The following is a 16,656-nucleotide window of genomic DNA, read 5'->3' on the forward strand; positions in this document are numbered from 1 at the left end:
CAAAGGAATTCCAGAAAAACATCTACTTCTGCGTTATTGACTACATTAAAGCCTTTGACTGTGTGTATCACAACAAACTGTGGAAAATTGGTAAAGAGATAGGAATACCAGACCACCTGACCTGCCTCCTGAGAAACCTGTATGCAGGTCAAGACACAACAGTTAGAACTGGACATGGAACAATGGAGTGGTTCAAAATTTCGAAAGGAGTATGTCGAGGCTGTATATTGTCACCCTGCTTATTTAACTTTTATACAGAGTATATCATGCTAAATTCCAGGCTGGGTGAATCACAAGCTGAATCAAGATTGTTGGGAGAAATATCAACAACTTCAGATATGCAGATGATACCACTCAAATGGCAGAAAGAGAAGAGGAACTAAAGAGCCTCTTGATGATGGTGAAAGAAGACAGTGAAAAAGCTGGCTTAAAACTCAACATTCAAAAAACTAAGATCATGGCATGCAGTCCCATTCCTTCGTGGCAAATAGATGGGGAAAAGTGGAAACAGTGACAGATTTTATTTTCTTGGGCTCCAAAATCATTCCAGATGGTGACTGAAGCCACGAAATTAAAAGATACTTTCTCCTTGGAAGGAAAGCTATGATGAACCTTGACAGCATATTAAATAGCAGAAACACCACTTTGCCTACAGAGGTCTGTATAGTCAAAGTTATTGGTTTTTCCAGTAGTCATGTATGGATGTGAGAGTTGGATCATAAAGAAGGCTGAGCACCAAAGAATTGATGCTTTTGAACTGTGGTGTTGGAGAAGACTCTTGAGAGTCTGTTGGACTACAAGGAGATCAAACCAGTCAATCCTAAAGGAAATCAACCGTGAATATTCATTGGAAGGACTGATGCTAAAGCTGAAGCTCCAGTACTTTGGCCATCTGATGCAAAGAGCCAACTCATTATGAAAAGACCCTGATGCTGGGAAAGATTGAAGGCAGGAGGAGAAGGGGGTGACAGAGGATGAGCTGGTTGGATGGCATCACCAACTCGATGGATGAGAGTTTGAGCAAATTCTGGGAAATAGTGAAGGACAGGGAATCCTGGCATGCTGCAGTTCACGGGGTCGCAAAGAGTCAGACACAAGTTAGCAACTGAACAACAACAACTCTTTCATAATCATACCCTCCTCCCAGCCTCTGGCAACCTCTGCTCTGTTCTCCATCACTATCATCCTGGATTTTTGAGAATGTTATTAATGGAATCATACCATCAGTAACCTTTTCAGACTTGCTTCTTTCACTCCTAATGCCTTTGAGATCCATCCAAGTTGCTGTACATATCAGCCATTCATTCCTTTTTATGGCTAAGTCATATTCCATCGGATGGGTGTAGCACAGTTTGCCTAAGCAACTGTTCACATACTGAATGACATCCTGGTTGTTTCCAAGTTTTTTAGCTCTTTCAAGGAAAGCTAGTATAAACATTCATGTCAAGGTTTTTGGGTGAATCTACATTCTTGCTTCTCAAGGGTATATTCCCAGGAGTGGGACTGCTGGGTCATATGGCGAGTGTCTGTTGAACTTTGTAAGAAACTGCCAGCATGTTTTGCAGACTGCTCTACCACTCAAAGCCAGTGTTAAGCTGTTCTCATCCATTGCCCTCCCCTCTCCAGTCAGCCACCTGTCCAGACCACAGAGTGGTTTCCAGTATCAGGCAAAGCTTCCTTTTAGGAGATGCAGTGTCCACTTGAGAGCTACAGGAGGCAAAGGCACACAACTTCAGTTTGGCCTCCTGAGTCTAACATGGCCTGGGTGGGTTCCTTGACAGGCTAGGGGAGTGAGAAAAGGGAAGAGGTGTTGGGGAACAGTATCTGTGGACAGCTGGGAACATGATGATGTAACTTGGACCCCAAATCAGAGAAAAGTTGGTGGTTTGGGCTAAGCCTTAAACATTAAGCTAAAGATGAAATACTTGTCCAGTCAAACAGAAGTTTGCTGAGAGGTGAAAGGAGCATGGAATTATTTGTCTTGCAACAGGATCCACCTCCCTAAACCCACTGCAAAGGGAAATCAATAGCTAACAGTGGTTCCCTTAACTCCAGAGACCAATAGGCAGAGGACTGGTTCCCCAGGCAACACTTATAAATCCCAAAGCAAATCCAGGGAAAGTCACATGAAATGTGTTCCCTCCACAGTGCACTCTGAAGCTTGTGGATCTTCCAAATATACAAATTCTCTCTACCCCACCCCCGTATCACTAAACTTCCTGAAGACAAGCTGCCAATACAGTTTGACAAAGTAGCATCATCAGTTTTGAAAAGGCTTAGAAACACAGACCCACAGTTCCTGAGAGATCCAGTGGGGAATATTACAAAGCTGGTCTCCTTTTTCATACCTAGAACAGGAGGATTCTTAAGAGCATGGGACCCAAGAACAACTTTTGGCAACAGTTGGGCTCTGACAGCTCAGAGCCAGGAATGGAACTCAGCCGTGTACTCCCCAGCCATGCATTTCTCTTGGCAACGTATTTATATTCTAATTTTTATTTTCCTTCAAATAGTTTCTAGACTGCCATGTGGAAGGATTAGAATTTACTATTCCCTGGTAAATTCCAGTAAGTTAAAGCAATGCTGTGTCGTGCTAAGTCATTTCAGTCATGTCCGACTCTGCAACCCTATTGACTGTAGCCCACCAGGCTCCTCTGTTCATGGGATTCTCCAGGCCAGAATACTGGAGTGGGTAGCCATTCCATTGTCCAGAGGATTTTTCTGACCCAGGGATCCAACCTGTATCTCTCAGGTCTCCTGGATTGGCAGGTGAGAAGCCCTAAAGCAGTACCTGTTACTTTTAATTCTGTTCTGGAGATAGGTGGTCTTGGCTCCTTGGGAACTGTAGCAATTTTTTCCCCTGTCATCTAGAACGGTCTCATATAAGACAGTTGATACCCTTGTTTTAGCCTGGGAAACAGTTTTGTTGGTCTTCCATCTTGAAAAAGTCATTCAGATTGGGAAGTGGGCCAGAAACAATCCAGTGACTTGAGTTAAAAATAAAAAAGGCTTAGAAAATCCAGTTCAGCAAGATATTCATCCCAATGTTTTAAAGCCAAGGTATAACTCAAAGGAGTTTAAAGAATAAGACTATTTCTCAGCATACATCTACCATTTATCCCTTACTCGGTGAACTTGTACAGAGCTCAGGCACTCATGCAGGCCTTTAAACCAGCATGCACCATCCCCGAAATGAGTATTTCTCCTACAAATCACTTGGGAAGATTTCTTAAAGAAACTTTATTTTGAAATAATTATAGAAAAGTTGCAAAAGTAACCTGGAGGATAGCCTGTGTATCTTTCACCCAGCTTCCTGTAAGTCTAGCAACTGGTAGGGAAGTTTAAAAAAAATCCTCATGGCAAAGAGCGAACACCTATCCTACTCAAACTCTTCCAGAAAATTGCAGAGGAAAGTAAACTTCCAAACTCATTCTATGAGGCCACCATCACCCTAATACCAAAACCATACAAAGATGCCACAAAAAAGGAAAACTACAGGCCAATATCACTGATAAACATAGATGCAAAAATCCTTAACAAAATTCTAGCAAACAGAATCCAACAACATATTAAAAGGATCATACATTATCACCAAGTGGGCTTTATCCCAGGGATGCAAGGATTCTTCAATATTCACAAATCAATCAATGTGATATACCACATTAACAAATTGAAAGATAAAAACCATATGATTATCTCATAGATGCAGAGAAAGCCTTTGACAAAATTCAACATCCACTTAAGATAAAAGCCCTCCAGAAAGCAGGAATAGAAGGAACATAACTCAACATAATAAAAGCCATATATGATAAACCCACAGCAAACATTATCCTCAATGGTGAAAAACTGAAAGCATTTCCCCTAAAATCAGGAACAAGACAAGGGTGCCCACTCTCACCACTACTATTCAACATAGTTTTGGAAGTTTTAGCCACATCAATCAGAGAAAAAAAAAAGGAATCCAGATTGGAAAAGAAGAAGTAAAACTCACTGTTTGCAGATGACATGATCCTCTACATAGAAAACCCTAAAGACTCCACCAGAAAATTACTAGAGCTGATCAATGAATATAGTAAAGTTGCAGGATATAAAATTAACATACCGAAATTGCCTGCATTCCTATACACTAACAATGAGAAAACAGAAAGAGAAATTAAGGAAACAATTCCATTCACCATTGCATTGAAAAGAATAAAATACTTAGAAATAAAGCTACCTAAAGAAACAAAAGACCTATATATAGAAAACTATAAAACACTGATGAAAGAAATCAAAGATGACACAAATAGATGGAGAAATATACCATGTTCATGGATAAGAAGAATCAAAATTGTGAAAATAAGTGTACTACCCAAAGCAATCTATAGATTCAATGCAATCCCTATCAAGCTACCAATGGTATTTTTCAGAGAACTAGAGCAAATAATTTCACAATTTGTATGGACATACAAAAACACCTCAAATAGCCAAAGCAATTTTGAGAAAGAAGAATGGAACTGGAGGAATCAACCTGCCTGACTTCAGACTATACTACAAAGCTACAGTCATCAAGACAGTATGGTACTGGCACAAAGACAGAAATATAGATCAATGGAATAAAATAGAAAGCACAGAGGTAAATCCATGCACGTATGGATACTTTATCTTTGAAAAAGGAGGCAAGAATATACAATGGAGAAAAGACAATCTCTTTAATAAGTGGTGCTGGGAAAACTGGTCAAGAATGAAAGAATGAGAAATGAACGAAACTAGAATGAAAGTAGAACACTTTCTAACACCATACACAAAAATAAACTCAACATGGACTAAAGATCTAAACCTAAGACCAGAAACTATAAAACTCCTAGAGGAAAACATAGGCAAAACACTCTCTGACATAAATCACAGCAGGATCCTCTATGATCCACCTCCCAGAGTAATGGAAACAAAAGCAAAATAAACAAATGGGACCTAATTTAACTTAAAAGCTTTTGCACAACAAAGGAAACTATAAGCAAGGTGAAAAGACAGCCTTCAGAATGGGAGAAAATAATAGCAAACGAAGCAACTGACAATTAATCTCAAAAATGTACAAGCAGCTCCTGCAGCTCAATTCCAGAAAAATAAATGACCCAATCAAAAAAATGGGCCAAAGAACTAAACAGACATTTCTCCAAAGAAGACATACAGATGGCTAACACACACATGAAAAGATGCTCAACATCACTCATTATCAGAGAAATGCAAATCAAAACCACAATGAGGTACCATCTCATGCCAGTCAGAATGGCTGCTATCAAAAAGTCTACAGACAATAAATGTTGGAGAGGGTGTGGAGAAAATGCCAAGTAGTACAGCCACTATAGAGAACAGTGTGGAGATTCCTTAAAAAACTGGAAATAGAACTGCCATATGACCGAGCAATCCCACTGCTGGGCATACACACCGAGGAAACCAGAATTGAAAGAGACATGTGTACCTCAATGTTCATCGCAGCACTGTTTAAAATAGCCAGGACATGGAGGCAACCTAGATGTCCATCGGCAGATGAATGGAAGAAAGCTGTGGTACATATACACAGTGGAATATTACTCAGCCATTAAAAAGAATGCATTTGAATCAGTTCTAATGAGGTGGATGAAACTGGAGCCTATTATACAGAGTGAAGTAAGTCAGAAAGAAAAATACCAATACAGTATACTAATGCATATATATGGAATTTAGAAAGATGGTAATGATGACCCTATATGCAAGGCAGCAAAAAAGAGATACAGACGTAAAGAACAGTCTTTTGGACTCTGTGGGAGAAGGCAAAAGTGTGACGATTTGAGAGAATAGCACTGAAACATGTATATTATCATATGTGAAACAGATCGCCAGTCCAGGTTTGATGCATGAGACAGGGTGCTTGGGGCTGGTGCACTGGGATGACCCAGAGGGACAGGATGGGGAGGGAGGGGGAGTGGGGTTCAGGATGGGAAACACATGTACACCTGTGGCAGATTCATGTCCATGTATGGCAACAACCACAACAATATTATAAAATAACTAGCTTCCAATTAAAATAAATAAATTAAAAAAATTAATCCAAGTGAGGTAAATCCACACTCTACAAATGTACTGGAATGTATGGCAAGTCAATAAAGCCTAGGCTGGACCAAAAAAATAAAAATAAAAAATCCCTATGGCAAAGCTGTAACCTAGACCCATAAAATAAGAATTTCTGAGGAGGGGATCCAAGGATCAGTGTTTTTCTGTGAGGTTTCTTCCCAGGTAGGTTCAAGGTGAAGCCGATTGACGACCTGTGCTACAAACACTTCTCAAAGTGTGGCCAGCCAACCAACCACAGGCACCTAGGCACTTGTTAGAAATGCACCATTCTAGGTCTCCCTCCAAACCTACTGCCTCAGAACCTGTATTCTGACAAGATTGCTGGTGACTGGTATGCACAGGAAGTTTTGAGAAGCATTGCTCTATATACAAAAGATGAAACAGACCACACAAACATCGGCCTGATCACAATATTTGTCCAGTGTGTGTGTATTTATTACTCATAAATTTCTTCATCAGCTATGCATTAAGTACTTACTTAAAAAGATGAACCTGACCACATATTCTACCCTCAAGGAGATCATAGTCTAACAAGGGAAATGTAATATCCTCATTAAAAATACAGTCTAAGTTAGGGATATCATAGAAAGCTTGATAGAAAAAGTGGCAGGTGATTTGGACCTGGAAGGAGGATACTCCAAGGAAGAGCCTTGAAAAATAAGTGATGCAGTTCAAATAAGTCAGTAATGTCAGGGTTAAGCTTTCTGTAGCATTTCTATTTATTCATACATTTAATGAATATTTAGCTCTTACTATTTTTTCTTTGTATAGCTTTTATTTTTATGCTAAGATGTGTTGATACATCTCTTTAGTTTTTTCCCATTTTTTCTTTAAATATATTTAAAAATATTTTTACAGTGTTGTATTGGTTTCTGCCATACAACAACGCAATTCAGTCATAATTATACATACCTGTCCTCCCTCCCTAGCCTCCCTCCCCTCTCCCTATTCCATCCCTCCAAGTCATCACAGAGCTCCAGGCTGGGCTCCCTGTGCTGCACAGGAACTTCTCATCAGCCAGCCATCTTACACCTAATAGTGTGTAGATGTTGATACTCCTTTCTCTATTCATCCCACTCTCCCTCCCCCACTGCATCCACAAATCTGTTCTCTACATTTGCATCTCCATTCCTTCCCTGCAAGTAGGTTCATCAGTACCATTTTTTCTAGATTCCACATATATGCATGAATATGCTATATTTATTTTTCTCTTTCTGTCTTACTTCACTCTGTATAACAGGCCCTATGTTCATGCACCTCACTAGAACTGACTCAAATTTGTTCTTTTTTATGGCTGAGTAATATTCCACTGTATATATCTACCACATCTTTTTTATCCATTCACCTATCAATGGGTATCTAGGTTGCTTCCATGTCCTGGCTATAGTAAATAGTGCTGCAGTGCATACTGAGGTACATGTGTCTTTTTCAATTATGGTTTCCTCAGAGTGTGTGCCCAGTAGTGGGGTCGCTGGGACATATGGTAGATTTATTTCTAGTTTTTTAAGGAATCTCCATACTGTTTTCCATAATGGCTGTATCAGTTTACATTTCCACTGACAGTGTAGGACAGTTCCTTTTTCTCCATACTCTCTCCAGCATTTATTATTTGTAGATTTTTTGATGATGGCCATTCTGACTGGTGTGAGGTGATACCTCACTGTAGTTTATATTTGCATTTCTCTAATGATTAATGATGTTGAGCATATTTGCATGTGTTTATTGGTCATTTGTATGTTGTCTTTGGAGAAATGTCTGTTTAGGTCTTCTGCCTATTTTTTGATTGGGCTGTGTATTTTGCTAATATTGAGCTGTATGAGCTGCTTATATATTCTGGAGATTAATCCTTTATCAGTTTTCATTTGCAATTATTTTCTCCCATTCTGCGAGTTGTCTTTTAATCTTGTTTATTGTTTCCTTTGCTTTGCTAAAGCTTTTAAGTTTAATTAGGTCCCATTTGTTTATTTTTGTTTTTATTTCCATTACTCTAGGAGGTGGGTCAGAGGATCTTGCTGTGATGTATATCAAAGAGTGTACTGCCTATGTCTTCCTCTTGATTATTTTTAATTGAACTATAGTTGATTTATAATGTTGTGTTAGTTTGAAGTGTACAGAAAAATGATTCAGTTATACATATACGTGTCTATTCGTTTTCAGATTCTTTTCCCTAATAGGAGAAGAAATACTGAGTAAAGTTCCCTGTGCTATACACTAGGTCCTTGTTGGTGTATGTTATGTTAATCCCAACCTCCTAATTCATAGCTCTACCTATTGGTATGTGAATAAAACATATCATTACTCTTCCAGTGGTACTTAAGACACAGTGGGGAAGAGAAGCATTAAGTAAGTAATGGCAAATAATTCTTTACTGTCAGTGGTGGTAAGTGCTGAGGAAAAGGATGGGGAGCTAGAAATCCATGTGACTGAAGGACCAGACCCAGGCAGGGGTGGGAGTTGTGGGGGAGGTTTCCATATAGAGGTAACACCTGGTTGATAAAGGTTTAGCTAGACAGAGTGGAGGGCATTCCCAGCAGAGGGAACAGTGGGGGCTGAGGCCAAAGTGAGAAGAAATAAACAAAAGAGCAAACCAATGAAATGGGTGTCCAGTGATATCCCATTGTTCAGGTCTCCGATATTTTACATTGCCTCCCAAACTGGATACAACTAGTTTGGCCTTTAAGCTTCCAATTCTTCCTCTTTTTTGTTTTAAACCACTATATTGTTATACAAGTTACATAGTATAAAATTTAACCATTCACCTGTTTGAAGTAATTCAGTGAACTTACTGAGTGGTGCAGCCATCTCCATATAAGATCCCTTGTGTATGTTTGTGTGTGTTCTCAGTCACTCAATTGTATCTGACTCTTTGCAACCCTGCCGGGGGCCGGCGTGAGGAACTCCGCCCATGGCAAAGGTCATGAGGAAGGAGGCTTGGCATACGCAAAGGCGTGATCAAGCCTCAGGAAACCCCCTGTTCCCGAGCATCTACCCCAAAACCAGAGTCTGTTTTATGCTCTCCCCCATAACCATTTCTCTCGGAGAAGGAGTAAACGTGCAGCTCCAAGGCAATAAAAATTCCTGGGCATGACAAGAGTGTTTCAGCTTACTGACTCCTCTGAAGGTTATCTAGCTCACCTGTATAGGTTTGTCCGGCCACATGTGATTGTTTACAGCCTCCCAATCTGAGAGGCATGAGATGTTTTAGACTTACTAAAGGCAAATTCTTTTGTGGAGTTACAAATTATTAGTATAGTGGGTTGGTTAGGGATTATATTGGTGAAGGGTTTTTCATTTGTTGTGTCAATAATTGCTGCTAATTCCCTCCCCTGGGTGGGACAAGGATGTCTCAGGTCAAACCTCTCTGCTGACAGACTAGCTTGTGTGACAGGATTATCCATACTCCTGCCACATGATTGTTTACTACCTCTTAACCATAAACAGCACAGAGAGTTTTGGAGTATTTTGAGAGTCTTAATTAGCATAGGGCTTTTTCTTCTTGTTGAGTCAATGATTGCCGCCAGGCCTCCATATCCTTAGGCACCTGGGAATATATTAATCAATGTATTTGGAATATAGAAAAGGAAATATAGTAGTTTTTGATGTTAGCAATACTAGACTTTTTGAGTTAATGAATTTTCTCTTTTGTAATAGATCACTGTACTTTGTTATAAATCACTGTGTCCTTGCTATGTAAAAATGTAACTTTATCACTATCTTAAGACTAAATAGATCTTAAGGGGAGCACTGGTGAAAGGATTTTCATTTGTTGGGCTGGTGTTTGCTGCTAAATCTCCATATTCCCTGCCCTTATAATGAATATAACTAACATATAGGAGAAATAAGTATTAACCTTTAAGATTAATCATGTTAACCTTGGGTTAAATAAATTCCTTTCTTGATTGTAACTCACTACACCCTCACCCTATAGGAATGCAACTTTATTTGGAGGGTGGTGCCTGGTTTAAGAAAAAACACCCTTGGAAAAAATAAGTTTTTGGTTATCAGAAAGAAAGGATCATAAAATCCCTAAGACCTTTTTATGTGAAGGACCTGATTTTGATAAAGGTCAGGACTGCTGACCCCCGCATGACTCTGTATTCATCCCTATGTGTAACAAAAGGTATATAAGCAAACCCAAAAATAAAGAAATGGGATCAGTTTCTGGAAAGACTGATTCCCCCATGTCGCTTCTTTCTTGCTCCCATTTCTCTGGCTGAATTCCCATCTAGATTCAGCCTCCTTTTCTCCACTAATTCTCCTACTACACTATCCGTTTCTAATCTCTCTCTATATCTGTAATTAAATATGTATTTTTCCAAAGACGCCGATGCCATCCCCCCCACCTTCGAATCACCCTGGATCCACCGGGGCTGGACCCTGGCACAACCCCATGGACTACGGCCCACCAGCCTCCTCTGTCCACGGGATTTGCCAGGCAAGAATACTAGTGTGTGTTGCCATCCCTCCTCCAGGGGATCTTCCTGACTCAGGGATCAAACCTGAATTCTTGCATCTCTGGCACTGGCAGGCAGGTTCTTTACCTCTGCACCACCTGAGAAGCCCAAGATCCCTTGTGCCCCTTTATAATTAACCTGATTCCCACTTCCAGCCCGAGGAAGCCAGTAATCGATTTTCTGTCTCTTGAGTAATCCTTAGGAGTGGAATTAGTTGATCATACCATGAGTTTAACTTTTTAAAGAATTGGTGAACTCTTTTCTAAAGTGACAGCACCATTTTACAATCCCATCAGCAATGGATGAGGGTCCCCATTGCTGGGCATCCCCACCAACCTTTGGTATTGTTTTCTTGACTGTGACCATCCTCAGTTCAGTTCAGTTGCTCATTTGTGTCCCACTCTTTGCAACCCCAGGGACTGCAGCACACCAGGCTTCTTTGTCCATCACCCACTCCCAGAGTTTACCCAAACTCATGTTCATTGAGTTGGTGATGCCATCCAACCATCTCATCCTCTGTCAGCCCCTTCTCCTCCCACTTCAATCATTCCCAGCATCAGGGTCTTTTCAAATGAGTCAGCTGTTCCAATCAGGTGGCCAAAGGATTGGAGTTTCAGCTTCAGCATCAGCCTTTCCAATGAATATTCAGGACTGATTTCCTTTAGGGTGAACTGGTTGGATCTCCTTGCAGTCCAAGGGACTCTCAACAGTCTTCTACACCACAGTTCAAAAGCATTAATTCTTCAGCACTCAGTGGCTGTTACGTAGTATCTCACTCCACCAACCTCTCTTCCGAATCTTACTTTCCAGCCCTCTCACTCTCAAGCTCACTCTTTACCCAACAAAAATGAACCTCCTGCTGTTTTTTCCCAATGGGGCTCCTTGATGTCCCCAAATTATGCCTTTGGTCACTCTTTGAATGTGTTCTTTGACTTGATATTTTTTTGGAGGGAGAGGCATGGAAATTGAGAGCTCAAATTATTAGGAGTACAGAATGTTTTTGATATCCCCACAACATGGACACTTGTAAATTCCTCCTCCAAACCCAGCCACCATACCTTTCCAGATATCTTGGCTGCTGTCTTAGTTACACTCAGCCTAGATGACTGCCTGGGCCTGAGCTGTGCAGATGCTCGTGCTTCCTTGGAGAGAATGCCATGTGAAGTCAGAAATTAAGGAGAACTTCCTATTGTCTGCAGGAAGAAGTATGCATTGAAATAACAGTACATCTTGTTACAAAGACCTTAAGTCTCAATTTAGAAACTGGCTTGTGGTAGCCAAGACATCAGAGGATGATTTTTTATTTAGGAGGGAAATTGCTAACAGTCTTGGATTAATGTCCACAGATGCATAAAAAGATGCTGTTGTGACAAAAAGCAGCGATCTGGTAACACTTCCACAATTCCTCTTGCTGAGTGCTTTCTGATTATTTTAGCTTTGATTAACACTTCCATTAGAAAATAGGAAGAAATTATAAGCAACTTGGCAAATGTTTGGTAGTGAAAATCATTGGAATCCATAGTTTTAATATGTACTGGGGGCTATATTTACACTTTAAAATTTTGTGTTTGTCTTGTTCAAGCAGATAAAATGAACTATACAAAAATCCACCAATGCAGAAAACCTCTTGGAGTTAGTAGTCATTCTTGACCCTTTGTAAATATATGCCCACCTCCTACCCCCGCAAAGAATTAGTTGTCAGCTTTCTGCTTATTCCGAATTTTTAGTACCTCCACTTGTAAGAACAAAATAACTGTCTGCAATTTATGAATTATTTCAAACTAGGTTTTAAATTATAAGGCTTAAAGTTTGCTTAAATAACTTATACTTGAGTGAACACTTCTTTTTTATGATGAGGTAAGTTGTATGAGCCCTTCAGTGGCCTTAATACAATTCAGAGATTTGATTATTTCCCACTGAGCTCTCATGGTTGGATAATTTGAAGATATTTCTTAGATTGAATTGAAACTTGTAAGAGCTATGAAGCCTTATCATTTTGAAATTGAAATTTGCCTTAATAAATAAAAATCCTCTCAGAGTACAATTTTTAAAGCATTTAAACAGCTATTTGATTGTTTTCATTATTTTCATGGGGAAGCAGTCTTATAACAAAATTTTATTCCACAGAGTGGATTGAATATGAAGTAGTTACAGTGTCCAAGTAGAAGAGGGGATGAATAACCATGAAATAAGAAACTATTGAACAATGAGCCTTAATAGCACATCACTGAATTTCAGAGTTGCTGGAGAGATTGGCAGCTATTCAATTTCATCCCCAGATTTCTTAGAGGAAGCAGTTACAGAATGCTCCTGAAATTCAGTGTCTATTCCCCAAACCCCATCTGTGCTTTTCAAGCTTCCTCCACCCCTTGCTCCCAGAAAACTGCCTTGAGACAAATTTCCCAAAGAAGTGAGAAACCATAGGTCTCAATGAGTCCTGCGATCTTCAGACCTGGGTCATCTTTGTGAGCCTACTCTTTCAGACCCTCTCATTCATTCATCCTCTGTCTGCTTACCTCCGGAACTTACACCACAGCAACCCCTCTAGGTCCCTGCTTTCCCTTCTGCCTATGTTCTTCTGCTCTGTTGGCGCTTTCCCTCAGTTCATAAACATGTTCGAGATTCTCGCACCTTTGTTAAAACATGCACACATACACACATTCACATTCATAGCCGGACTTCCAAGTAAAATGACCTTCTGCATTCATGTTTTCAGATAGTTTACAGTCTATAGCCATGACTGATCAAATAAAAAGTTGATCCCAGGATGGTAAACATCTGCAGATTGCAAATATTTGCAGAAATGGCACCAAAAACATGACGTTGAAGAGCTCAATATGTTATATACCTTAAACCTACACTACCTTATATGTAAATTGTATCTCAAGAAAAACAATTAAAAAAAAACCCCACGAAACTGAAGCTGCAGAACTGATGGACTCCTCTGGAAGGTGGAGGCCATCAAGAGTTCAGCTCCAGTGGGTAATGGGCTTCTGATGGCTTTAGGCAACCCTTGGCTTATGACTGTGCTACTTTAACCTCTCCCTCCATCTTCACAAATCCTCCTCTTCTGTGTCCATGTCTTCCCTCTTCTGACTTTTATAAGGATGTTTATATTTGGATTTAAGGTTTACTCAGATAATCTAGGGTGACCTCATCTCAAGATCCTTAACTTTATTACATCTACAAAGATCCTTTTCCCCAAAAAAAGTCTTATTTGCAGGTTCTGGGGTTTAGGATGTGGACATGTCATTTAAATGTCTGCCATTCAATTCACTACGATGTTGTCTTTAAATTATTATTTATTTCCAGAGGAAATAAGTCATTCCATTGATCATAAATGAACAGAATGTGGATCAAAATTACTACTTGTCATTTTTCCTAGGTACTAGTTTCCCTTTGGATAATCTAAGTTTTAGCTCTATTTACATTTGTGAAAGTGAAAGTTGCTCAGTCGTGTCTGACTCTTTGTGACCCCATGGACTATACAATCCATGGGATTCTCCAGGCCAGAATACTGGAGTGGGTAGCCGTTCCCTTCTCCAGGGAATCTTCCCAACCCAGGGATCGAACCCAGGTCTCCAGTATTACAGGCAAATTCTTTACCAGCTGAGCCACCAGGGAAGCCCAATTACATTTGTAAGTGCTAGCAAAAAATGCTTGTTATTGAGACAAAGTAGAAATTGAGTAACTTGCTTGTAAATCAGATTTTTTGGTTTGTTTCACTTTAAGCGGGCATCTCGGTCAATGTTAGAACGATCTGAGCAGCAGATCAGGGCAGCTTCGGGTTTGGAGGAACTACTGCAGATCACACACTTCGAGGACTGGAAGCTATGGAGATGCCGACTGAAGCTCAAAAGTCTCACCAGCACAGACTCTCGCTCAGCATCCCATCGGTCTACCAGGTTTGCAGCCACTTTCTATGACATGGAGACACTCAAAGGTAGGTGTATGCATGTGGAGGCCAAGTCTTACTCTTTATCAGATAGTAACAAATGTGCCAACTTCCACCAAAAGTTTGAGCAGGCTAGGCACGTGGCAATGAGAAGAAAAGGAGGTCTTTGATTTCATAGCTTTGATTTAGTGGAGAATCCTGGTTTCCTGTGTTTACTCAGCAGAGAAACAGACTCAATATGATTTTGAGATCAAAATTCAATGCCAAATAACACTTCACAATATAGAAATATATTAAACTCAGAGTTATGAGGGCAAAAGAAACCCAGAAAGACTGTTCTTAATTTAAAAAAATAATTGAATTTACTTAAAAAATAAAACAACCTGGGCATTCATTAAATAAGGAGCATTCTATGGACAGACATACATGGATGAAAACCAACAGATTAGCTATAGCTTTTTATGTCTTCAAAATTCTGTGATTTTTTTTTAAAGTAAGAATGAAAAGCAGAATTTAGAAGCTGAGCTGGAATAATGCCTACTGGTATTACTAGCAGAATAATGGAGAGGATAATTCTCTAGACAAAAGAATCCAGATTCTGGACTAGAAAATAACATGATTTGAAATAAAGGGAATGACTCTTCCCTAGTAAGCTTTGCAGGTTCTTTATAAGAAAACCATTGTCGTGATGTACTGTCCTGTAATGAAAGAATCACTTGCCAAATACAGTTGTGTGGCCTCCAATTAGACGTTTAGCTTTTTTCTTTTCTTTAAAAAATTTGTTTGGCTGTGACACACAGCATGTGGCACCTTACTTCCCCAAGCAGGGATGGAGCCCATGTCCCCTGCGGTGGAAGTGCTGAGTCCTAACCACTGGACCAACAGGAAAGTCCAGCATCTCACTTTTTAATGACATGTCACAACAACCCAAGAAGCCACCGTAGCATTGATGAGCTAACATTTTAGATTTGATTAACATATGATTACCTAGTATCGGATTGTAGCTATTGCATAATAATTCAAATTGATTGCTCAGCCAAAATTATTCTTGTCTATCTCTATAAAGTTATCTTTATTTTCTTCCATTTGTGAAAGGACAATGTTGAATGGGCTGCTGTTGTTGGGTGTGGGGGAAGCTGTGCATAGGCAGGATAAATCCCTTGGCAGCATGGAGGCCCGGGTGTCAAGAGGATGCGTGATGCTCATGTGAATGACTATGTCTGAAAGAGTTGAGATGGTTGGAACCATGGCCTAGAACCCAATTTAGCCAGAGGTCTGCAACTCTAGTTGTTTCTCTGTGGTGAACTAGCATGGACTTCGTGAAAGTAAAGGGATGAGACCTCATCTGAAGACTCAGGGCTTTAACCAGATTACCTGCCTGAAGGCCTTAGGCAAGCCTGAAGCTACTCTGTGAAGATGGAGATAGAGAAGCAATTACCATAAAACTAAGACAAGCTAATTTTAAAAAGTCGTTGATGTTGAAATGAACATTTTCTAAGGAGGAAACCATAACATTAAACAAAATATTTTAAAAATCATAAATAATACAGAATTTGCTAACTCTAAAATGTCTCTTATTACATGGCAGAGGGGGACCATCTAAAGTTAATTACTAAGAAGCAGCAGGTGGCGCTAGTGGTAAAGAGCCTGCCTGCCAATGCAGGAGACATAAGAGACGCAGGTTTGATCCCTGGGTCGAGACAATCCCCTGGAGAAGGAAATGGCAACCCACTCCAGTATTCTTGTCTGGAGAATCCCATGGGCAGAGGAGCCTGGCGGGCTACAGTCCATAGGCTTGCACAGAGTTAGACATGACTGAAGCGACTTTGCACACACAGAAGTAGCAAATAATGAAACCCATGTGGTATCCCAATGACAGTTTCTTATAACTCTTCCTCACGTACTTGAGGGTAATTCCCCGAGGAAGAGCAGTCCTGCTGGGCAGTAGTCAAGGAAGCAGAGATAGGAAGCCTTTACTCAGCGACAGTGGTCAGAGTTCCACACAGTGTTCTGACTTTCAAAACTTAAGTTTTATAAAAAAGCAAATGGAAAGCAACATTTAAGTGGAATTTTAAACAAGAAAGAGTTTTTAAAGTTGATTACTTGTTTTTTCAGCGATTTATGATTAATAATAGTGATTTAAACAGTACCTAATTGGATAATTTATTTCTCATGTTTACAGCCTTCAGGCTCTGTATGTAAATATTCATAATCAAA

The 16,656-nt window shown here is 39.9% G+C and overlaps 1 protein-coding gene across 2 annotated transcripts in view; it reads left to right on the forward strand.

The window, feature by feature from the left end:
* Positions 1 to 16,656, forward strand: part of VEGFD (vascular endothelial growth factor D) — a 45,721-nt gene that overhangs the window by 12,580 nt on the left and 16,485 nt on the right. For both annotated transcript variants that reach the window (XM_040266585.1, XM_040266584.1), the window contains exon 2: positions 14,277 to 14,487. In XM_040266585.1, the coding sequence (XP_040122519.1) occupies positions 14,277 to 14,487 (211 nt within the window). The remainder of the gene's footprint in view (positions 1 to 14,276; positions 14,488 to 16,656) is intronic.

Source organism: Oryx dammah, unplaced genomic scaffold (genome assembly GCF_014754425.2).
Source record: "Oryx dammah isolate SB20612 unplaced genomic scaffold, SCBI_Odam_1.1 HiC_scaffold_23, whole genome shotgun sequence".
Classification (NCBI taxonomy): domain Eukaryota; kingdom Metazoa; phylum Chordata; class Mammalia; order Artiodactyla; family Bovidae; genus Oryx; species Oryx dammah.